The following is a 24,775-nucleotide window of genomic DNA, read 5'->3' as shown; positions in this document are numbered from 1 at the left end:
ATTGCATAGATAAAAAAAAAAATCATAAAACATTAATGTGCTGTGAGCTAAATATTAACTCCTGCTTCAGATATATACATACCTAAAAACCTACCTTAAGAATGTATCAAGTCGGTCATTCAGCCTGGTTCTCTGAATCCACCACTTGATCCTGGTTTTCTGAGTATCAACTTGGGGTGGGTTTGACGTTGACAGATAGTTCTCCTCCAAGATTGATCTAAATTGGGGAGCAATGTCATCTACCGTGGTGTAGCCCCAAGGACATATCCACTTCTGGTTGAACTTGTTTCCCTCAGAAACAGGTGTGGTAGGATCATCATCACCACTTTGATTTTCTAAATGGAAAACAAGATTAGTATCACAATTAACACCAGAAAGAACCAAGTTTTACATACTATCTCTCTCTGATAAATCCAGTACCTTCAACAAATGAATCTACAGGTATAAACATTATGAAAGGTTTCCTATCTGAATAAAAGCGTGAGAAGAGCAACCAAGCTGGAAATGTTGAGGGTACATGAAGCATTTGTCCAACCAGATTAGCGTAATTCCTTCCAAGCATACTTATGCAAACTATAGGAACATTAGGCAGGCCATTGAAGAAAGTTTCGACAAAATTTTCAAGATCTTCAAGTTTTTCAGGCACTAATCTGCAAAAGCCCAATGAAAAAAAAATCATTTCACATATAAAACCTTTTAAAGAAGACAATAGCATGTTTGTCAAAAGACCTGCAAGAGTTGCATGTCCGGGAAACATGATCCTCTGATCCAGTAAAATGTGCTCCCTGCTAGGCAATCAAATTCCAAAAATAAAGAATAAGATAAACAGTCAGAAATAACTTACAATAGAAGAAACAGGCATGATTCAAGCACATTTTCATTAAAAAAGTGGGGCACCCAAAGAATGGGATTTTGAGCGTAACGACCCAGGCAGGTTTCAACAGTATGAACTGCAGTACAGGTTTAGTTTGGTTTACCTGTGTCGCAGAATTTCTTGGCTGTATCAATGTAAGTTGGCTAAAAATGAACTTTCTTATGTACTTACCTCCATAAGAATATGTGTTTATTCCATCTATTATTGTTATTAACTGTATAACCGATACATATTACTCATCGAGCAATACATACTGGGTTTTGGAAGGCTGCTAAGTTTTTTTTTTTTTTTTCTTATATCAAAACCAGTAGACATAGAACTTCGTATCTGCCATTCTGGAACAAAGTGAATTTCAAGTACCAGATACTGCACAAACCTCACTTTATAATATATTTGACGACAAAGAAACATAAATTTGTTTCCAAAAGATACTAAATTTGGTTTTTGTTAGGTTCAAAAGATCCTAAATAATCATATACTTTACATAACCTCCAACAAGATGATCAAAGAAGTGAGCCTCATAAGAATAACAAAAATCTTTAATATAATAGTCAGTACGGTTAAAACCATGTAGTCCAAGCAAATGAGCAAACAATGACTTTTAAGCAATAAGAACAATATTTTCCTTTATTCAAGCTGTATTTAAATGATAATAGATTTAGGGGATTCAATTTTATCCTTTTACCTGATTTTCTATTTATCTTTTATTAAATGAAATGAAAATGGAATAAAAACAAAATAGAAATTCTTACGCAATTATGTAGTCAGTAATTTTACCCAAATACCCATTTACAGTTTACCCAAAAAAAAAAGTGAAAAGGTTAAGGGTTATTCCATACCTGATTAACCCATTACCCAATTATATATAAGAGTAATTCAATAAATTTTTATTTGGGTTAATGTATGTTTGAGATAAAACATAATTTAAGTGTTTTTTCTAAGGATTTTTTAATATTCCTTGTATTTTTTTATACATGAGAACGATATTGAGTTGGAAAAGACTCACATTGACAAGTGATAAGAAATGGTGTTGGGTTATAAGGTTGAGTAATATGCCTCCTAAGTGGCTAGTCATTTGAGATGGAATCAAGCTCAATCCATTAGTGGTATCAAAGCAAGATATGTGCATGGGCCGAGTTTGTGCTTTGTTGGGAGTTTGTATATTGTATGCTTCGTTAAGAGTTTGTGTCCACATCTCAAATGCGTTGTCTAAATCTTGATGTAAGGGAAAAAGTTGAGTGGGCAAAAGTCCCACTTTGATAAGTATTAAGAAATGGTATTGGGTTACAAGGTTGAACAATAAGCCTCCTAAGTGGCTAGTCATTTTAGGATAGAACCAGGCTCAATCCAATAAAACACGTAATACAACGTCTTCTTCTACAAAGGGATAAAACCTTCTACAAAGGGCCTATTAAATTTCTGGAAAAAAGAAAAACTTCACTGACTTGTTGTAATTTGAGTACAATGAGCCTCTATTTATAATAGAGAAAACAAGTAAAATCCAATTACAATTAAACTACCCTTGTCCTAGTAGCACTCAAAGTTAAACACTAAAAGATAAATCTTATAACAATTGAACAACTAAACATAAATAGAAGACTAACATAACTAAAACACCTTTAATTAAGACTCTTTTGTGAGACTTCCTCTTGTGAGACTCCTGTAAGACTCTACCATATTAATTATGACTCTTTGAGACTTTTTGTTGTCAGATACACGTAAGACTCTTCCATACTTGCTCTTCAACAGGGTTATCGCCAAAAGTTTGTGCCAAGATCTTCTTCATTGCCCTTACCTTCTTCCTCCATGCTTACAACTCCAAAAGTTAGTAATCTTGATCTTCCTATTGATCTCCAGAAAGGTAAATCGTATAGCATTTCTCATTTTGTCTTCTTTGATTCTTTATCACATGTTTTTTTATCATTTGCCTTGTCTTTTTCCACTATATCCATTGCCACTAAAGAATAGGATGTCGTGGTGTCCCCTAAGTGGAATGATTGAGAAAATAGTTGTTTTGCTTGCTAGGAGAACACTAGTTGGAGCTGCGTTTGTTGGATGTAGGTGAGTTTACACGGTGAAATATACTGTTGATGGAACAATGGACCACTATTAAACATGATTGGTTGCTAAAGGCAATACCAGACCTATGGGGTGGATGTTTTTTATATTTTCTTGCCTATGGAAGGTTGAGTAATGTTTGAATACTTCTTTCAGTGGCTTAAATAAAGTTTATTCTATTTCATATTAAGATATTAAAAATGTTTTCTTATATGGGGACTTGCAAGAAGAAGTTTATATGGAGCAACCTCCAAGGTATGTCACTCAGGGAAACACTGTAAGGTATGCAAGCTTTAGTAAGCACTTTATGGCTTAAAACAAAGTCCATAAGCAAGGTTTGACAAGTTCAGTAAGGTCTTTATGTCTTTGAGATTTGCTAGCAGCCATAGTGATCACTCATTTTTTATTCTTTATTGATCATCAAATATGGTGATATTGGTGGTATATGTAGCTGATATGGTGCTACCTAGTAATGATACTAAGGGGATTATAGAAGTAGAGATCTCAATAAAAAAATAAAATAAAAACTTCAGACTAAGGATATAGTGTCACTTAAATATTTTCTAGGTACAAAAGTTGTTAAAGGTAAGAGTAGTATGGTATTGTCTCAATAGAAGTATTGGAAGCAAAACCTGCAGAGACTCCTATGGAGGTCAATCTGAATCTACATGATGAAGGAAACCCTTTACTCAAGGATAAAACAATGAAAAAAAGGTTGGTTGACCAGTTGATCTAGGCCACTGTGACTAGTCTTGCTATACCTTTTTGTTGTAGGAGTTGAGTCAATTCATGGAGAATCCCAAGAAGATTCTCCATGAGGCTGCCTAAGGATCATAAGATACTTAAAAGGAGCTCCTAGTAGAGGATTTTCGGATTTTCTTACAAATTACAAGCCTTTTGGAGATTGTATTCGAATGCACACTATGTAGGATCCAAGCTAGACCAAAAGGTCAACTTCAAGGTATTGTGTTTGTAGCTGATAATTTTGTAAGTTGCAAGAGTAAAAAACAGACTTTTGTGGCAAGGTTAAGTGTTGAGGATGAATATTCAACAATGGCACACTATTAATGAACATATGTGGGTGAAGCCTATATTAAATGAGTTTGGTCTAGCATCAAACACGCCAATGGTGTTGAAATGTGATAATCAAACAGCTATTTTTATTGCTAGCAACCCAATATTCCATGAGAGAACATAACATATAGAGGTAGATTGGCATTTCATTCATTGTCTAGAAAAGTGATCACTCCATATCTCAAGATAACAGATCAGATTGGATATGCATTTACAAAGGCCCTAGTGAAACAGGAATTTGTTCATTTTTGTATCAAGCTACAGTTTCTAGACATATATGCCCCAACTTGAGGAGAAGCATTAGAGTTCGAGGGTAGTTCGGTCATTTCATAACAGTAGTGTTGGTAGGTCTAAAAGAGAATTAATTTGAAGGGTCAGATAAAGAGTTGCAGACCTTAAGCTTTACACTTGTACTGGAAAGGTAATGTTGACTTATGTAAGTACCAACTGAAGCTTGGTGAAAATATGCCGCCCAATGAACTGAAGAGAGAGATTTACCACAGTGCATTGGTAATGAAGAATTTTCTGTAACAGTCAAAAGGAAAAATAGGGCAGCAAGGAGCCTAGCCACCTGCAGTGTCATCATGAAAATTAAAAATTCAGTCACAATTTTTTTTTAAAGAACAATTGGTTAAGAAGATTTACATTATTGACAAAATACAGGTCAAAAGTCATTGCAAGAGAAACTTTTCAGACAGAAAACATATTAACTTCCACCAGAAAGTAAATGTAGACACTAAAAAAAATATTGAAACAACTCTGTAGACATGATAGAGATCAAAGGAATTTTTTTACCTTCTCTAGAAGTAAAGGGAGCTCACGACAAAGTACAAAAGCTTGCAATAGCCAGGAAACAACTCTTGACACCTCGATATCGCAAAGAGCACAGCACTTGATTTTGCTAAAGGCATAAAAGGAATAATATAATAAGTCAACCAAATGCAATTAAGATTTCAATATCAACCGTTACAGATGACTCACCCAGTTTGCTCTGAAAAAAGGTTTTGCATAGAAAACGAGCTGACATCATATAATAAAGTTGCATATTCCACAACAAACATGTGAATGCTCTTCTCCCCCATGAGCCTAAGCAGATCAGAATTATCGTTAGTATGGGAACTTTTGTATTTCTTGAACACAAGTGAGATGCTTTGAAGGAATATTTTATGTAGCTCATGGACTTCACTGTGGGCTCTCATGCATTTTCCTGGAAAAGAACATAGAAGGCAGGATTTCAGGTTCAGCTGAAAACCGATCTCAATAGCAATATCCAGTGTAAATATTCCCTATTTTTTGGAAAATACTCAGGTCAGAAGCCCTTACCCATCCTACTAAGCAACTTTAGTGAAAGACATCTCCGATGAAATTCCCACTTCAATGAAATAAAGTCCTGTAAGGACCTTCTTTCCACATCATCACACCTAACAAGATCCTCATCAACTTGTACAATAGGATGACAAGAACGAACCCTAGCACTGGTTGTCTTGACACTATTTTCAGGCTTTAATATTTGTTTCCTCCGTAAACAAGCTGATCGGTTGTTAGAGTTGTTAACCTTCTTCACTGCCACATTTTTCAGATCTGGAAGATTTAATTTATCTAAAGCTGTTCTATAGACATCTAGACCACTATATTTATTTCTCAAAGGCTTGACTTGAGTGGTAAGGTGAGACCAGCCTTTAGCCAAATCACCTATCTGAAGATCCAAAGTAACTTCCAACTTCAGTTTACAATTGGCACAAATACTTGAGTTGCTATCATACAAAATTTGTTTGGCTTTTTCAAGTTCATCTTCTGCTAAACTCCAGAGACCTTTCTGGCAATATATTCGACCTGGAAAGAAGAACAAGCAATTAAGAAATGCCTAAAATGGTTTCGTTATTCCATATGAAAACAAAGAATGATAATTATGAATAAGATATGGAGAAATGATAGATTAATTAACCTAAGAAGCATCCAAAAGCAACTCTATAAAGTGGTAAGCTCTGCACACACGATATCTTCTTCCCCACCAGCAAAAAAGCTTCTGCATCAGCCCCATTTCCAATATTTTCATGGATTAGACCAACCTATCATTAAAAATATATATGAGACTTCATAAGCTAAAACTACCAAATCAAAGAATATGCTTTTAATACCAGAAGAAAGTGAAAACAACCTGCAAGCAGCTTTCTAGGTAACACTGGAGTACATTCCAGGGACTAAGAATACACTCTTCCAAGTTTTGTAGCTTAGTGAAATTGGGCCATATTTCTGTAGTGTGAGACCCAGTTGCCTGAAGGAAGATATTATCACTTTCATTATTATGAATAGCATCCCCTGTCTCGACACCTTTTTGAAATTGGGCCCCAACAGAATATATGAATTTCCTGTTTAATAGTTTTGTCCGCAATCGATGTGCCTCTCTTGCAAATGCAAGTGCCTAAAGTAGCAAAAACAACCCATTAGAAAAATTCTGTCGCTAAGCTTCAATATGTGCAGTTATCAGAAATTAAATATGACCTGAGGCAAAGGCATCAGAGAAGAATCTAGAGAATGATTAAGTGAGATGCAGCAGCATGATATTAAACTCCATCTCAACCTTACAACTGAAAATAAAAGCTTTTTTTTTCTTTTTAATGTCGATGATACATGCACATACCCCTTTTACCCCTGGTGAGACTTGAACCCAAGACCTCACACTGGAAAACCCCCATGTGGCAATTGAGGCAGAGGCCTAAGTCCCCCCATGTGACTAACACAAAAAAGCATATTCTTTGGTGGATAATCCTACAATAAACTTTCAGTTCCTCTTTCCTAAAGTGGACTACTTTCTTTATGCACTAAACACCCCCTCCCCTGCGCTCTCTTCCCCCAAAGAAATAAACAATTATCATGTATTAAGGTAGAATATAAAGCATATGGCCTATACTATGCGTGAATTGTTATTGTCAATTAAATATTTGATTAAAATGGTCAACCTTTTAGTTACTATTCTTATGAAGAAGGCATGTGATAATGAGGAAGCAGTCTTTATGCTAGCAATCTGATATTTCATTATATAATATATTGAGGTAGATTATCACTTTTATTTGAGCTATTATGATTTCTACAAAGACGTGCACTCAACATGAACAGTTCAATATTTTGTTGTGGAGTCAGGCCCCTGGACCTAGGTTTGTAATTTTTCTTCTCCTTTTTATCAATATACGCACCATTCATTAAAAAAAAAAAACATGAACAGTTCAAGGATCAGTTAAGGTAATATTTTGACCATAGTGTTGCCTCTTTTTACCAATGTTTGAGCCAAGCTAGGCCTATAAGATATTCTGGTTCTGGGCTTGAGGGAGAACATTCAGCAATAAAAACTTGGCGTGTCAATGGAAATTTAGTTAGTTTACTTGTTATTTATAGTTTGAGAACTGTAATGAGGAACATTGCCGCACTTTTACCTCATCTTTAACTTTAAACAAAGAGAAAAGGAGGGGATCATCTGTTGACCAATCAAACCCTGTTCATCCCTCACACTCTACTTCTTCTCTGTGTATCCTGTAACATTTTTTTCTTCTTGAATGTTCTCTCTATTTCATCTTTTTTCCATGCTTAATCTTGAATTTTCAAACCAACACTAGAAACATTGTCTAATTCTCTTACAGGGTTGTGTAGCCTCTGAGAGTCTGGGTGATGTCTCATAGGGTCTATCTGGTACATTCACAGCAGGAACACAGAAAGACATAATCACCTCCCCACAAAGATAATGGACCTCAAAATGTTTCGCAATGAACTGCAATCTCTTAATAACTTGTTTGACTAACAGGTAGTGGCAAGCACAAAGTGGCAATAATCTTCGATTCTAAGATATTAAATGACATAGTAAACCAAGTCTTTTTCGTATATTGATCTACCATTACCACAAAACCATGGATTCAGTAGCATCTATGCTACCCATATGATAAGGGTTTATAACTTTAAGCTGATAGTGTGTTCATGAAGATTAGTGATTTCATTCAAGGTTCATTACCCAACGCCTAGATCAGTGTTCTCAGGACCAGACTGGACCAGCTGATTGAAACAGGCTCAACCAAAACTGGTTCCCATGTTGGTTTTGAAATTGAAAAATCCAGGGCAACAGAGAGGTGTCTGTCAACAACCCTGTCTGAACCAGCTAAATTCGAATGATCACTTCCTCCCCCTTCCAGTACAATTTATAGAACAAGGGAAGAAGGTCAGGGATCCCTCTTCTATAGGTGAGCGAAGTACCACCCACCCTAACCGACAACAGAAGGACCACATGCAGAAAAATGCAGCAAGAAGGCGAAGGGCAGGACAGACCCCTTTTTCCTCGTGTCCTTCCCTTGTGTGCAAACGGAATTTGCATTCCTTCATCATGTCAGCCTGGTTGAACCACTGGCTTAACTTGATTAAACCAGACCCAGTCACTGTTCTCAGTCAGTAGTTGGTCCAGTTCTGATGATATTAGCCAGACAATTTGATCTTCAAGGTCAAGAATGTAAAGATTACTTGATAAATAATCTCAAGCAACCAAAACTGTCAAGTTTTAGTAGATTTGTGTTTAGGGGTATTTGATTTAGTTTATTCATATGACTTACTCTCTAGATAAAAGTGAAGGGTATTTTTGTAAAAAATTGTTTTATTAACCTAATAATAAGGGTTTAAGAGGTGAAGTTGACAGCTTCTACCCTCTCTTTTAGAGCACTCTCTCACCTATCAACTATTCCTTTCTTCTCTCCTCTTTTTGCGGAATTCTTAATCTTCTGTGCTTTATGTCATCAATTGAGAATCTTAACAAAAAACAAAAGGAGAAACTTCATATTACATTTGATCCAACTTACCTCAAACAACTGTCCAGTTGAAATAAGTCTTTCAGACAAGTCATAGTAAAGATATCCTGCTAGGAAAGCTGATTCATTGGACACAGGAACCTGAGATTAAAAAGGAGACACAAAGCAATAAACATTAGTTAGTCTAAGTAGGTGTTTACTCTGAAAGAAAGAATCTAAAACAATATCAAGAGAACGTACACTGGAAATAAGCGAAGATGCAGCCTCTTTTATTCTTTCAATTGAAATGTTCACTCTAGATAATGTTTTACAAAGCTCTCCATCAACTTGAAACGATATTGAATCAGGAATTAGAAGCTTCTGGCAGAAACCCAACATTGATTGGAGATGATAATCTTCAATACAACTAATCCAAAAATCCAAGGACTCCACATGACTACCAAACTGGTTTGATAAGTTCAGTAAGAAACTTTCACTGATTGGAAAAACACAAAATGGATGGTTCACCCTTCGAGCTCCCCATAACAATGCTAAGCATCTCTCCATTGAGATGTCTTGCCGCTTGGATAAAGTGATGATCAACTTATAAATATCAAACTGAAATTCCAAGCAGCCCTGAAATTGTATTTGAGTGAGCATAATAAGATTTCGTTTGAGCCAGGGGTAGGCCTTTATATAACTTCACATAGAGACATGCAGAGTGAAGGATAACATGAAATGCAACTAAAGGCCCCAAGTGGCATTGCATCTATGGTAAAGTGAAAGAATTCAAATTTCAGGCTACCTTCAATGATAAAAGATCGGCCACATGACAAAGCAATGGTATTGTCTTCTCAGGAAGAAAATCTACATGACTGTCTGACATCGAATGGTTTTGAATGTCTATGCTTGACCACAACATTAATGCAGAAGAAATATCATGCAAGATGACCTGTTCAGGGAACAAGAACATTGAAACATTTTTAGAGGAAACTTTATACAGTTCTATACAACAGCACAACATCAAGCCTTCACTAGGTACCGTTTCCAAACAAAAATCTCACCTTCAAATTTTGATCCTCCTCTTGGATACAGAGTGCATGCAAGCAATAAGTCAAAGCTAACTGATGGGATACTGAAGGAGTTCTTTTTGAAGGTTCATCAAGTATATCCTTCTGTTTCAGTAATCATTCAAGTGTCACCCACACAACTGTCGCCAAATAACTAGAATTTAATATTTCATGTTCTGAAGTTGGCTATGAATGAAGAAGAAGAAGACCTTACCAATACAGAAATAGCCTCAGACAGACACTGAATGCAGTTTTTTAGTCCATCAACTGCAGAAGACCTTATGAGCCTTCCCTTACTCAAAAGAACCTTTGACATTTCTAAAGGGCAATTCTTAGAGCCATATATATCTTTCAGAAGAATCGAAATAATCTTCAACTGCATTTTTTGGCAAAAACTTGGGTTTCGAGATTCTAACTCTGAATAAGCTAAGAGCTCCTGAACAAAAAAACAAAATCAGAATACAGGATTTATTATCAACAAAGCTTAAAATAACAAAAAGTTACTTTCAACAAGGTCACAAACAGCAGGTAACAATAAAACTAGCAGAGAAAGGATGAAACCTGCTCCAAAATGATGGCCATAGTTTGTGTTGAACAAGAAGGCAGTAAGGAACAGAGGCTTAAAGCTTTATCTGCTGCTTCAGTACTCAAAGCATCTTTACACAGTATCTAAAAAGCCATGCCACTATTAGGCTACATGAACCACATAATCCATAGGATTAAAAATTAAAAAGTTTAAAATATCACACCTTAGCCCACTGCTTCACCAAAACAACAGGACCACCCAAGTTCAACAGATCTCTAGCAGCAGACCAATCTCGAAGGCAGTTGACAATTACTATATCAGTGCTAGAATTGCCAGATTGATGGAGAACATCTAAATATACTGCAGTCTTTGCACATGCATCAGAAACAGAGTCCTTAATCATTTCATCTGATACCTTATCTCTGTTCATTTTCTCAACTTGATGTGTAAACTTGTGGCAGAGAAGAGAGACATGGATCCATGATGCTCTGTGAGATAGTGCAAAAGCAATTGACGCCTGAACAGGAAAAATAAATGTAAGAAAATGAGAATAGAAAAGAGATTGAACAGGGAAGAAGAGAAGAGGAAGAGGAATAGAGAGAAAGGACTCCAGAGAGAGCCTGCACGATGGGGGAAAATCGACCCCCATCTCCCTTTTATTAATCCACTTAATGTGCATTACAAAAAACACTACTTTGCCCCTCACCTGGGGACGTGTACTTAAGTGGCAGAAAACAGTTCCTAAACAAACTAAAAAGTTACATAATAACTACCCAACTCCACTACCTATCTGGGATCTTCTAGCTAAATTATTACAGATTTCCCACATTTATGAAATGACTAAAATACCCCTGACTTATAACACTCCCCCTCAAGCTGGGGAATATATATCAATCAAACCCATCTTGGTACAAAGGTTATTGAAGTCTCACTTTCCAAGAGGCTCTATAAATATATCACCAATCTGCTCAATAGTCTTGATATATAGGGTAATCACTTCGCCATCGCTAACTGCATCTCACAAAATGAAGATCAGTTTCAATATGTTTTGTCCTCTCATGGAAGATGCGAGCAAATAGCTACCTGATTATCACACACAAGCATCACAGGTTATCCAACTGCAACTTTAATTTCCTTTAATAATGAATCCACATGAGCTTACGTACAATGTGAGTCATTGATCGATACTCCACCTCAACACTAGAACGTCTACTAGTTTTGTTTCTTACTCTTCCAACTAACCAAATATCCTCCAACAAATATACATAAACCAATAGAAGACCTTACGATCCAGGTTTTCCTAGTTTGCAAAGCATCTTACTCATCATCCATAGCTTTCTTTCACTCAAGCAAACACAAGGCATCTTGCACTTTAGTAGGGATAGAAACACTAGACAGTGAAGCAACAACAAACCAAAATAAAGGACAAATTATGGAAAGAAATGTACTTTGAAATAGGATGACGAGTACCTTTTCTAATAACTATAGGAAGATGCAAATCAATGAAAGCAAGATCTATAGGTTGGGAGGAAGATGATCCAACCCCATCAGAGGGGGCCATAGAGGAGCCTTGATGTTGCAGTCCGTTGGGCTATTCACTATGTAACTTTTTGCATCCATATACTTGTAATAGTGGATGAGGCAAAACAGTTGAAGGTACAAAGAGGCTATCCATAACTGGAACAAGAATAGGGGACTCAGCAACCACAGTAGAATAAGATGAAGTTTCGGTGATGCACTAATAAATTGTGTAATCTCAAAACATATTACATCTACTAAAATGTAAGTTTTCCTATTAGCAGGATCGTAACATTTATAACCATTTTGACTACACGAATAACCAAGAAAATGCACTCACCAACCTGAGGAGACAACTTGCCAATGTGAGGACCAAATGAACGAACAAAACACAAGAAACCAAACACCCTGGGTGTGACTTCAAATAAGTAGCATTCTGGTTTCAAAACTTGCAGTGGAACTTCTCCAAAAACAAAGGATGGCATTCTATTAATCAAGTAGCAAGAGGTTAGAACAGCATCTCCCCAAGACAACTTGGGGACATTCATCTGAAACAGTAGAGTACGAGCTACTTCTAACAAATGGCAATTTCTCCGTTCTGCAACTCCATTTTTTTGTGGAGTAAACACACATGATGGTTGATGAGTAATCCCAAATTGAAGCACCAAATTGAGTTTTTATTTCATTGAAATTTTTTACAAATACATCAAAGACATCAGATTTCTACCTACATCTAGGTAACTCTACTACAGATATCTGTAAAAGTTAAAAAATAATGAAAATCAAACAAAATGGAAGTCCGACAGGGACTCCAGACATAAGAACGGACTAACTCAAATGGAAATATACTATGACTACTACTCAATAGAAAAGAAATCCTATGGTGCTTCCCAAGTTGGCATGATCGACACTAAAATGAAATATTTGAAGGAAGAATAAGAAGAAACTTATGCAATTTTAACAGAGATGGATGTCCCAAACTTAGAAGTCATAATCGTAGCTAGATTGGCATTTAGATGGTAGAGGCCTCCTCTTTCATGTCCGGAACCAATCATCATCCTCGCTTGCAAATCGTAAAACACACAATGAAGTATATGATAATGAAAGACAATGAGTTGGTTGAACCACTCCATCACCTATAACAGAGGAAGATCCATCTGGTAATGTCACAGACTTACACAAGGAAGTAGGAGACAAATTGGTCAACAAGGATGACTTACCTAACATATGGGTTGAAGCCCTAAAATCAATAACACATTATGGTTGAGAAAAGATATGTACTACAGGCGTACCTAGCGTAGCTAGAGTGCCATGAGCAAAGATGTACTTTCAATGTCTTCAGATATAGAAGCAATCATAGATATAATAGTGAGTTGTCCCAAAAGATGGAGTAATTGCCAAATTTCATCTTGTGGACTAGTGGTTGGATTCCTATGCACTTCCAATGTCTTCAGATATAAACGAGATAGCCTATGGTGGTTTTCCAAACTTCTTCCAGTATTTATCTAAATTAGGGTTGGTCCTTCCACAATGTGAACATTTCCTATCTCGACATCCTCGGCCTCTACCTCCTCCATCAAAACCACGTCCTAGACCTCTTCCTCTCCCCCTAGTTGTCTCAAATCGAGGAGTAGAGGATCGGTTAAGGGTTGTAGCATCTGAAGTTTTAGGTTCCCTGCTGGTTTTAGACACCACTATAAGTGATGTTTTAATTATCCTATTATAAGTTTTCTCAAGAGTGAGAACATCATCATCCGCTAACATCTGTGCTCTTAAAGCCTCATATTATGGCCCCAATCCATCCAAAAATCTGGCAAATTGTATTTGTTCATCCATTTTTCTTGGTTTCATAGGATCAATAGTAAAGGGATGAAATGGGGTATCTCAATAAAATATTCCATCTCAATTTTGTCTCCCTTGCTCTTCCTGAAAAACTTAAAATATAATCCATACACACGAGACAAGTTGTTTTTTTTTTATATAAAAAAAAAAAAGATAGATTCTAGCATCTTCCACATATCCTTAGCAGTTTCACAATTTATAACCTAATTTATAACCTAATTACTAACATGAGGCAGCACAGAGTTTAGCAACCACGTTTGTACTCGATAGCCCTTGGCCTCTCAATTTAGTTATGTGAACAAGTAGATCTTCTCTAATATATTTTTGCACTCGGAAATATGTAATTTAATTTCTCATTTGAACTGTAATTGGAAGCACATTCCTCGTTCTGCTAATCACTTGGCAGACACCCAGGTTAAGGTTGGCATTTCACTCCAACACCTTATTGTGGAGGAAGGCTCTCAGACCTAGGTTTGTTTGTACTTACTCTTCGCTTTTATAGTCTATTTACACACTTTTTCAAAAAATAATTTAGCTTTCCTTTTGCAATCAAAAACTTCTTAACCGCCTAGGACCAATTCAAATAATTCCTCCCATCTAGCTTTACAAAAGTAATCTGAGTATACTCTTTGTTTTCTGCAATCTCTAAGGAACTAACAAGAGTAATCACTTCTCCAAAATCTTCCATGACATCCACCAACACAATAGCAATAGCACAACAACCTTCTTCACACAAACTTTTAATCAAACACCTAGCAGATTCAAAAGTAATATGTGCAGGTATATTGACTACACAAGCCACAAAATTTCATTTAGGATTAAGAAAAATCACCTTTAATATGCATAAAACCTCTTAGAATAACAACTAGGTCAATTGAAGAGGAAACAATCCAAAAACTACAACCCAATTCAATCTGCACAAATGGATCTGTATCATTTTTTCTTTTTAATGAAAAGTGTGAATTTATTAAGACAAAGAAAAGAAAAGAAGATACAACCTAAAAAAGGGGGGCTCCCAAACACAACAAGGGCTTGAAGGGATGTGCCCCGTCTAGCTTGAGAATCCGCAAGGTGGTTGGCTGATTTGGGCACATGTGCCCAAGTACAATTGAGGGTGGAGGTAATGGCACATATATCTAAGAAGACATCCCAATGCTTCCACGAGGGAATTTTAGAATTAGCACACCAATCAATGATCACCTTGGAATCCCCCTTAATGATAAGGGGACCAGAGAACCGATCATGAAAGATGGCAAGGCCGTGGTAGAGGCCAGCAAGCTCAGCCGAGGTAGAGTTTGAGATGCCAAGGGGGCCAGCGAATGAGAGCAGGAAGCTGCCATTGCCCGAGTGGATGACACCACCGAAGCCCGCAGGGCCTGGACAGCCAAAGGCACTGCTGTCAAAATTCAACTTGAAGCATTAGGGTGGAGGAGGATTCCAGACTTCCATAGTGGAGAAACGGGTGGACCCAGACATGGTTGCAACAAGTCGCCAATTTCCACGAAGATGTGAGCTGTCTAAGTAGAAGAATTCTTTCTTCATAAGGAGCCAAGTAGAGGCCTGACGAACAATAGAATCAGCAAGCACAGAGGCACTGGAAACCTTAAATTGAAATTTCCTTTTGTTCCTCTCCTTCCAGAGTGCCCAAGGGATATGAACCGTGCAGTTGGAGACAAGCATTCCACCTAGCTTATGAAGTCGAGAGTCAATGAGGGAGTGAATCATAGATGGGAGTCACAAGTGAAGCAGTATTGGATGTCAATCCGGTTCAGAAGGTTGGCCAAAATTTTCTAGGCAAAATGCCAGTGAAGGAGCACGTGGTTGGGTGATTCTGGAGAGGTGTAGCAAAAGGGGCAGAAAGGGTCTGGTATTTGAGCTCCGCACCTAAGTTGTCGAATGTGAGGATTTTATTTCTACAAGCGCACCAAACGAAGAACTTAGCTCAAGGAGGTGCATAGAGGGACCAAACCAAAGTTGTTGAGTGGCTAGAGCGAGGAGTAGTGACGCCATGAAGACTATGTAAGCTAAAGCGGCCTAGAAGGAGCCCTTTAAGCATCGGGTCCAAATAAGCTGATCCAAATGTTACTATTCGTCCATAAAAAAATCGTATGTGTGTGCATATACAACCTTTTCGAAAGTGCTCCTTATTTCTCAGTCTGTTGAGTCTGTTACTTCTTTTTGCTTGAGGTGGATGGTGATATACCTTGTCCTATGGAGGATACCTCTGGCATTATGACTATAGCTAATCCACCAACACCGAAGTCGTTGCAAGTTTATAAACGAAGAACACCTTCCAAGGCCATTTACACAACCCTCTCTTCCACCAACACCAGTGCCCTCTTCATCTGAGGCCTCAGAGGTAAGTGATTTGCATCTTCTTGTTTATCTCCGTAAAGGTGTTTGTTCTTGTACTAACTATGGTACTAAACATCTCATTTCCAAGTTTGTTTCATTTTTTATTTTGTATCTAGTTCGTTCAAAAGTTGTGCATTATTATTGTCTTCATGTTCTATTCTTTCTTCAATGCAAGAAGTCTTATTATCTCCTTATTGGAAATATGTTATGGATTTGGATATGGAAGTTTTAATTGGTAGAGGTATATGGACTTTATGTGACCCACCACCAGATGCTACAATAGTTGGCAGTCGTTGGTTGTACATAGCGAAGTACAATGTCAATGGGTCGACCGAAAGGTATAAAGCCAGACTTGTGGCTAAAGAGTATACTCCTATTGCACGGTTGTCCTCTGTTTGGATATTAATTTCTGTAGTAGTTAACATGGGTTATTCCAATTGAATGTTAAAAATGTCTTTTTGTGTGGAGATTTGACCGATGAGTTTTACATGGAGTAACCTCCAAGGTATGTTGCTAAGGGGAAAATTGGAAAAGTAGGTAGGCTGAACAAAGCTATTTATGGCCTCAAGCAAAATCTCAAAGCATGGTTCGATAAATTCAGCCAAATAGTCATGTGATTGAGGTTTCCTAGAAGTCACTGTGAACACTCATTATTCGTTTCAAAAAGAGATCTTCTGGAGTTGTCGCATTGATTATGTATGTTAATGATATAGTCTTGTCAATAAGAAATGAGAAAGTCATTGAAGAAATCAAAGAACATTTCACAAAACACTTTGAAACCAAGGGTTTGGTTTCATTCAAGTATTTACTTGGAATTGAGGAGCAAGGAGTAATACAGGAATTATTATAACACCAAGAAAGTATGTGACAGACATGCTTCAAAAATATGGTTCATTGGGAGCAAAGCCAGCTGATACACCTATGGAAATAAATCACGGTTTCCATAAAGATAATAGTTCTAAGCTTAAAGACAAGATCATGTATAGAAAGTCAATAGGCAAACTTATTTATACCATAGTAACTCGACCAGACGTATCATTTATTGTCATTGTAGTTAGCCAATTTATGGAGCACCACAAAAGGATTCACTTAGACACTTTCATATAGGATATTCCAGTATTTGAAGGGTATGCAAGGGAGAGGGTTGTTGTATGAGCCTCATAGTCACTTACAGAGTAGTGGATATTCTTATGCTAATTATGCAAAGTCTAAATTGGATAGAAAGCCTACCTCAAAGTGTTTTCTTTCATTGGTAGAAACTTACTTGGAAGAATAAGAAATAGAATGTTATGGCTCGCTTTGATGCAAAAGCTAAATATCAAGCAATGGCTCACACTATTAATGATCTTTCGTGAGTGAGATAGATGTTACAAGAATTAGACTTTCCTACTAAAGAAGCTTGAAGATGTACAATGATACCTAGGCTGCAATTTCATTTTCAGCAACCCAAAATAGACTAAACATATTGCCATTTTGTTTGTGATATTATAAGTACAGTTGTTGTTACTCCTTCTGTGAGGTCAACTGATCAACTTGGTGATATTTTTACTATAGCTTTAGGCAAGCAAGAATTTGTAATTTTTTATAATAAGATGGGTTTTCTCGATATATATGCTCCGACTTGAGGGAGGAGTGTTGAAATTCATATATAAGGGTAGTTTGGTCATTTACTATTGTTGTATGTTCCTCATAGGATATTAGTAAAATTGGCCTTCATGTTAAGAGTTTTTATGGTTCAATTTTCATTTTTTTTATTTCAAGTTGTATTTAGAGAGTTCTTAAATGTTTATGTGTAAAGGGGTATTATTGTAATTAGATGTTCTTTCACTTAAGTGAGCATATAATACAGAGGGGTTGATTTCTGACCCCTAACAAGTGCTCTCTCTCGTGCTCTTCTCTAACTCTCTCATGCATCTCTCTCTACTCCTTTCTCTCTTTTTTCTCTTTCCTATTATTTTCTACACAACATAATTAAGAAATAGCATGCGCATTTCATAATCAAAATGTCATAAAATAAAATCATCACAATCTAAAAGTATACATGACAAGTCTTCTACGACAGAAAAGGATATGGAATCAAGCAAGACAATACCTTCTCCAGCTGCTTATTATTAAAAAAAGATACTCCAACATTGTAAACAGAAGATATGAGAAACTTTATTTCCTGGGCTTCAATCCAATCTTGAGAAAGTACAGAATCAATCAAATTCACACACTCCTGAAACAACAACAATGTAAGCTCCCAGGTCAAATTTAAATGGTTAAGATAAAAGGGACAATTATGTAACAATCATGAACCGTGAAAACCTGGGATTTCCGACTTGTCCTCAGAGAGACTCTAAATGCTGCCATTACCACATGAAACAATATCGAGCGTTTCTCATGCAACCTCTCTCTTTCTCTGTCACATGCATTGCTGTACAAACCAAGTGACCAGTAGGCACAACACATAATTCTTAAAATAATTAAGCTGAAAATCAAAGAAAAACTTGTTCAAACTTTGAAAGTTTTTCTTCAATTTTTTTTCTGAAAGAACTACAACAAGAGATCATGCAGCAGAGTATCCCTTACCTTAATCCAACAACAAATGCATGACACAAATGAAGGAACAGATCTTGAATAGCACTTATATCAGAGAGAAATGGAATGTCTTCACTTTCTGAAATTGAATGCTTCCAAACTGTATTTACACTGTCTGCAAAAGGTTTGCACAAGAAATCAAGAGCACATATATAGGAGAATAGAGAGACTCCACCATGCATATTGCTACAGGCCTTTGGACCCTTCTCTGAATGAGTAACCTCCCCTGTACAAAAGCAAGTAGGTGATGAATCAAGTGAAGCAGCCAACTTTTGGAGGCATCCCCTATTGGCACCTTCAGTAAGAATCAATCCAGCAGCATAAAGATTCAAAACAGTAGCACAAGGAATAAAGGCCTGAAAAAGAAGAAAAAGAATTAGGATGGTCCATTCAACTGAACTTAGAAGAGTTTTAGGATGATCTATTTAACTGAACTTAGAAATGCTGAAAACAAAGTTGCTGTATAAAGCAAAACAAGAGGTCGTACCTGTCCAGAGTCAATTGTAATTTCACTTAAATGTTTTGCAGCACAGATACCTAGACGGGAATTTGTGGTCCGGCATTTGCTAGAAAAATAATATACAAAATCGAGAACTTCATTTACAATGTTTAAAACATTCACCTGGAAGTGAAATTTGATGTTAGATTTCAGCTGGCACAGAAATTTACTATAACTCAACTTTGTCAAAAATAACGTCCTCAATAAATAAATAAAATGTCAAAAATAAAATCTTCAGGTTAAACCATATCTTTGGTTTTTTTTTTAAATGATGCTGAATTTCATTAAGAGAACTCAAACAAGCAGATTACACGAGGAGAAGCCTTCCCAAACAATGAGAGAGTTATGGTTAAACCATATCTTAACCACAACAAAGATGTTCTAAAATGTATGCCTCAGTTCTAATATTATAGAAATGTTCATGACATAGCTGATATAATAGTGAGAGCGATAGAGATTATCTATAAAATAATGAAGGTAAAGAGAAGAAGAAAGAGAGTTTTTGGAGAAGAGCATACAGCTCTGAGTAAGGGCAAAAAGTCGAGCCTCTTCTCCCTTTATTAACTTAACTGAAAATAGGGTAAAAAGTCACAAATATCTCTATAGACATTTTATCAATATACGCACTTTCATAAAAAAAAAAAAATACCTCTATAGACTTACAAGCATATAACTTGACATGTACACCTCCAAATTACACGAAATTACATCTATAGACACGTGTACACATACTGATCAAGATGGAGCCATCACTAGGCATTACAGACAAGGTAAAAATACCAAATTACCCCTCACGTCATCTTTCAACATTATGCATGAGGTTTTGAATATTCTACAAATCAGACATGTCCAAACTAAAGTATCATGCATGAAGTCACAGTTATCCATTGGAAAATCAGAAAACTAGAAATCTTGGAGTTTCCATACTTTACTCCAGTGTTTCTATAAGTTAGCTCATTTTATAACTAAAAGGAAGCAATTTGATAACAGGTATACAATGAGGGTCCAGGGCCAATTATTATGGTCAGGTAGTGAATTAGTCCATGTTATAGGTATGAGTCTTAAGGTAATTCTCTCTTTCTATTGTCAAACGCATATTGAGTTAGGTGTCTAAGTGTTTCTGTTCTTTTACTGTTAAAAGCATACTACAAATAATTAGAATCTCTTTTTCAAAAAAAATAATAATAATAATAAATTATGAGAATCTCGAGCAATGTTTTAAAAAGGCCTAGACATAGCGAGTCACTGACTCCTTTATTGCCTAGGTGGACCGCCTAGGCAGCAAAGCGGGCGCCTCAATTTCAAGGTGGTTTTTTACACATGTTTTAAGTTAATTATATCATTTAAAAATATTCAAAAAAAATATGTCTTATATCAATTGAAAATTAGAGTACTTCTAAAAATAATTGAAACATTAAAAGCATTTAAAATATATCTGGTATATGTCTCTAAAAAAGAATCCAACATTGAAAAGGTCCAATAATCTTTTCTTTTTTTTTTAAATAGAGGTTCAATAATCTTGTCAATAATCTGAAAAAAAAAAAAAAAAGATGAGCAAGAGACTTGGGAGAGAGAGTAAGAGAAAAGGGAAGATTGATGAGTGACATCACCTGGACATAGCATGCATTTGCACAGCCATGGCGATGGTAAAATATAAAAGTGAGAAAATTTGATATGGGAGAGACAAGGGAGAGACGAGACTAGTCACTCACGTCAGTAGAGAGAAGAGAGGACTAGGGAGAGAGATATTATAGGCCATGTCATAATAAGTAAAAGAAGTAAAAAACTTCAAATGAAGACATCATAGGCCATGTCATGCAGACCTTTTTTTTAAAAAAAGACTATAAAAGAGGGAGGAAGGCCTTCCTCCCCAACAAGGTGTTGGAGTGAGGGGACCTTTTTTTTAATAAGTTGAAATTTCATTTCAAAGCGAAAATGCAAGAGAAATTGTCAAGTGGACCTCAATGTCATGTGTTCTTTACTCTCTTGAGTAAAATAGGAGAAAACGATTAAAAGCAGAGAGAGAGAGAGAGATCACTGCTCAAAGCGGTCGAGCTTCAAAGCCTGGGCTTCGTGTCTTTCGAGATCACTGCTCCGGGCCTATCCTGATTGAGGGAGACTCCAAGCTGGTGATTGGTTGGTGTGAGAATGCCTCTGCGCCTCTGTGGTGACATTGGGATACCTTTTTTGAAATTTTGGATTTTGTCAATCTTTTTGACTGTTTTTGGTTTCTCATTCCGAGATCAACAAATTATGTGACTGATGTTTTAGCCAAGCAAGGAGCCTCCTTGCAAGCTCTTGTTGTTAGGAGTTAGCTCCTCCTCTTTGCTCTCTTAATAAAATCTTATTTCATAAAAAAGAGAGAGAGAGAGAGAGAGAGAGAGAATAGATAAACAAGACTAAAAGCTTTCTTAATGAATACCATTAGAAAGAATGGTCATGTCATTACGGTCTTTGTCTTCTTGTCTCTAGATGAAGACTGAAGAAATAAGAAAAAAAAATCAAAGAAGTTGAAGTTGAAGCGTTGAATTAAAGAGAAAATAACAGAAAAAATAAATCAACAGTACGTACATGGGCAGTAGACAGAGTCTTTAACCTTCTATTGGATGGTCTGCTTTGACAGTTAGACAAAAAAATGAAAAGGAAAGAAAGAGGAAGGAAGAAAAAAAGACAAACAGTCTAAATAGAGAGGGTAGAATGGAGTTTTGGAAGAAAACCTAAAATCTCATAAACTAAAGGAACTGAAACCAACTAAGTAAGAAACCCATGTGAGTCACCTAGCCGGGCCACCTAATTACCTAGGCACCTCATTTCTGATATGTTCTAGAGCAATTGACCATCGAGAGGACAAGTTATCGATCATGTGCAAAGCCTATTCCTTCTCTCCCTCACCATGTGTCATGCTTACATTTTCTACTCTATATTCTCCTTAAATCTAAACCCCAGTTTGTACCATACCTCTTTTCTAGATCAGAGTAGTATAAAGTGGTATCAAAGCACCCAATTCTGGGCTAATCCGCAGCTACAAGGACTCAAGTAGCAAATGAAGGAGCAAACTTATTCAGTGCATATCAGATCTGCTCTCCAAGTGGGGCATTGAACAGAGAAGACACAGGAATTCGGCACCAATAACAGCATTCAAAATGTCAATAATCTCTCACATATGTTAGTGGATCTTAATTTGGTGTAACAGAAGGATTTATAAGCTTAGGGACATAGAGAGAAGTGGTAAAGAGTGCCTATTAAAACAAGCATTCCTGGTGTTTAGAGAATTTCCTCAATGATTCCAGAGTCAAATGGAAAGTGCAAAAGACCTTCCCAAAGGAATAGAGAAAATTTGGCTTCTAAATTGCAGCGCCGAGTCACAAGGCATAAAGAGGGACTTGCACAGTTTGACAGGAAATTTTGGGCATGAAGGAATACTTTCCTAGCTGGGTCAACAAGGATTTCTAGACCTTTTTAGGGTTAAAACAAGAGGTAAACAACCGATCACTTCATGATGAAAAGGAGAGAAAAAAAACGAAGACCTGAGACTGGAACTTGAGGCCAAATTTACTGAGAAAACAAATGAGTTAGAAAAGGAGTGACAGTTCATAATGAGAAGCTAGTGCAGGAACAGAGAGATGCTTACTTCAGAAAATGAGACAGTTCAGACTCTCAACCAAGCTTTCGGATGAAATTCAAAGAAAACAATTCATTGGCTGTTGTCAATTAAGTACATTGGGTCTCTATGTATAATAAAGAGAATACATAGAACCTGAATTAAAGTTAACTACCCATATCCCAGTTATATCCAAAGTACAACTCTTAAAAGATAAGTCCTACAATAATTAAATAACACTAACAAAATAAAAGTCTAATAATACTAAAATTTCTTCTTGATTGAACCTTCTACCCATGAGACTCCTTTCCATGAGAGTCATGTAAGACTTCCATATTTGTTCTTCAACACTCCTCCTTAAGTTGGAGTGTGTAACTGCAACTTGCAAAATTTTTGGTCTTCATACTTGATCTTCAAACTTCTTGAGCTGAAAATTTATTTATCATGTTCTCCCTCTTCGATATTCTAGTCACATAAAATTTACCACAATATGTGGAATAAAATATTTTTTTCCTGTACCTCTTCTACTTTTCCTCCATGAACTAAGGATAAGAATGGCATAATGACCCAGCTTGGATAAGAAAAATATGGGAGAAGAAAAATTACTCCTGGCTGAACGACAAAACTACATACACCAGTCAAAAGAGGATCAAAGTTTGAAAAAAAATTCACTCAATTTCAAAGGCAGAAAAAAGGTTCCATCTTTAGGGCACACAAAAAAAACAAAAAATAAAGCCTATTCACAATTTAAGGGTAGCTCAAGAAAAATCACCACTTGGGTGAATAAAAAGACTTGACTCACACTAATTGTTGGGTGCACTCCTGTTCTTTGCAAATAGTGGATCTATAGGTATTGCTCTGAAGTGATAATAAGAAATAATGACAAATTGAAGAAATACAACATGAACTAAAGGATGTACATAAAAAAAATAGCAACATTTCATACTTCCAAATAAGGAGGTGCTCATCAAATCAATAAATTAATGACAGTGACCAATCTTGACACAAAAAAAGGGATAAACAACTTAAAAGACTGGCAAAAAAGGATTCATGTTGGTAAAGACTTGCACAATAGTTTGAAAACAAATAGGATACTTGGGAAAAATAAAATTAGCAACTCAACAAAGAGAAGAAAAAATTTGGCTTAAATTTCAAAATTCCATATGCAACTGGTTGCCAGTATGACCTGTGATTCTTTCGATGTTGATATCTCTCTGTGAAAACATTGGATTGAGAAACGGTTTGTTAGGTTAGAAAATAGAGTCACAGAGCTTTCGTTTGAGATATAGTTCTTTATATAAATTTGGGTTCTTGATGGTACAAAATGTCTCAAAAACAAAGCTTTCTATTTTCGTACAAATATTTTCTGTTTTTTTTTTTTTATGAACTACGAATATTTTCTATTGCCTGACCTTTGTTGCTTCAAATGCCAATTTCTCTTTATAGAAACTCAGATTGACAAAAAAAAATTTGCATTGGAAACTAGACTCGCAGATATTTCCAAAAAAATATATAATTTGAAATTGAAAAGTGTGGCATAAAGGTGCGAACTCTAAGGAAAAACAGGTGTTGTGAAATAAGAAGACTAAATGAGAAAGAAAACAAAATTAAACTAATAGAGATGACAGATAAAAAAAGAATGAACTATCTTTGTTCTTTGACCAATCAACTCACAAAACCTTCTCTGATAACATGTGAAGTTAGGTCTAAAGCTCATCCCAAGATGACTAGCCAAGTTAGGAAGTTTCTTTTCCAACTAATAAACCTAAAATATTTCTACTTGTTTTTCCATGTTGGACAATTCTTTCCAACACTCCCCCTCACGTGTGAAGCTTTTTCTTTTTGGCTCCCACTACATGCGGACAATTTATGGTGGAAGCCCACGCTTGAGCACTTTTTTTTATACCGACGAAGTTCTATTGTTGTGTTGAGCCCGGTTCCATCTCAAAATGACAAGCCACTTAGGAGACCTATTACTCAACATTTTAACCTAATTATTTTTTGTTAACACTCTCAAT

General features: G+C 36.3%; 1 protein-coding gene across 1 annotated transcript in view; it reads right to left on the bottom strand.

The window, feature by feature from the left end:
* LOC137949359 (separase) overlaps nucleotides 1–18,839 on the bottom strand; it is a 29,080-nt gene extending 10,241 nt beyond the window's left edge. The window contains exons 1-19 of the mRNA XM_068795433.1: nucleotides 18,649–18,839; nucleotides 18,385–18,493; nucleotides 18,170–18,295; nucleotides 10,586–10,879; nucleotides 10,398–10,505; nucleotides 10,051–10,272; nucleotides 9,831–9,941; nucleotides 9,572–9,718; nucleotides 9,028–9,402; nucleotides 8,839–8,928; nucleotides 6,165–6,428; nucleotides 5,952–6,075; nucleotides 5,330–5,839; nucleotides 4,988–5,213; nucleotides 4,802–4,907; nucleotides 4,401–4,577; nucleotides 730–785; nucleotides 421–650; nucleotides 95–335 (exon numbers count right to left, since the gene is read on the bottom strand). Of these exons, the coding sequence (XP_068651534.1) occupies nucleotides 95–335; nucleotides 421–650; nucleotides 730–785; nucleotides 4,401–4,577; nucleotides 4,802–4,907; nucleotides 4,988–5,213; nucleotides 5,330–5,839; nucleotides 5,952–6,075; nucleotides 6,165–6,428; nucleotides 8,839–8,928; nucleotides 9,028–9,402; nucleotides 9,572–9,718; nucleotides 9,831–9,941; nucleotides 10,051–10,272; nucleotides 10,398–10,505; nucleotides 10,586–10,879; nucleotides 18,170–18,295; nucleotides 18,385–18,493; nucleotides 18,649–18,839 (3,707 nt within the window). The remainder of the gene's footprint in view (nucleotides 1–94; nucleotides 336–420; nucleotides 651–729; nucleotides 786–4,400; nucleotides 4,578–4,801; nucleotides 4,908–4,987; nucleotides 5,214–5,329; nucleotides 5,840–5,951; nucleotides 6,076–6,164; nucleotides 6,429–8,838; nucleotides 8,929–9,027; nucleotides 9,403–9,571; nucleotides 9,719–9,830; nucleotides 9,942–10,050; nucleotides 10,273–10,397; nucleotides 10,506–10,585; nucleotides 10,880–18,169; nucleotides 18,296–18,384; nucleotides 18,494–18,648) is intronic.
* Between the last annotated feature and the right edge of the window lie 5,936 nt (nucleotides 18,840–24,775).

The sequence above is a fragment of the Aristolochia californica genome, unplaced genomic scaffold (genome assembly GCF_029961685.1).
Source record: "Aristolochia californica isolate CCGP_79_NKW_82.1479 unplaced genomic scaffold, dmAriCali1.0.hap1 SCAF_14, whole genome shotgun sequence".
Lineage (NCBI taxonomy): Eukaryota > Viridiplantae > Streptophyta > Magnoliopsida > Piperales > Aristolochiaceae > Aristolochia > Aristolochia californica.
The sequence above is the reverse complement of the archived record's forward strand: the minus strand, read 5'-3'. Positions and strand labels throughout refer to the sequence as shown.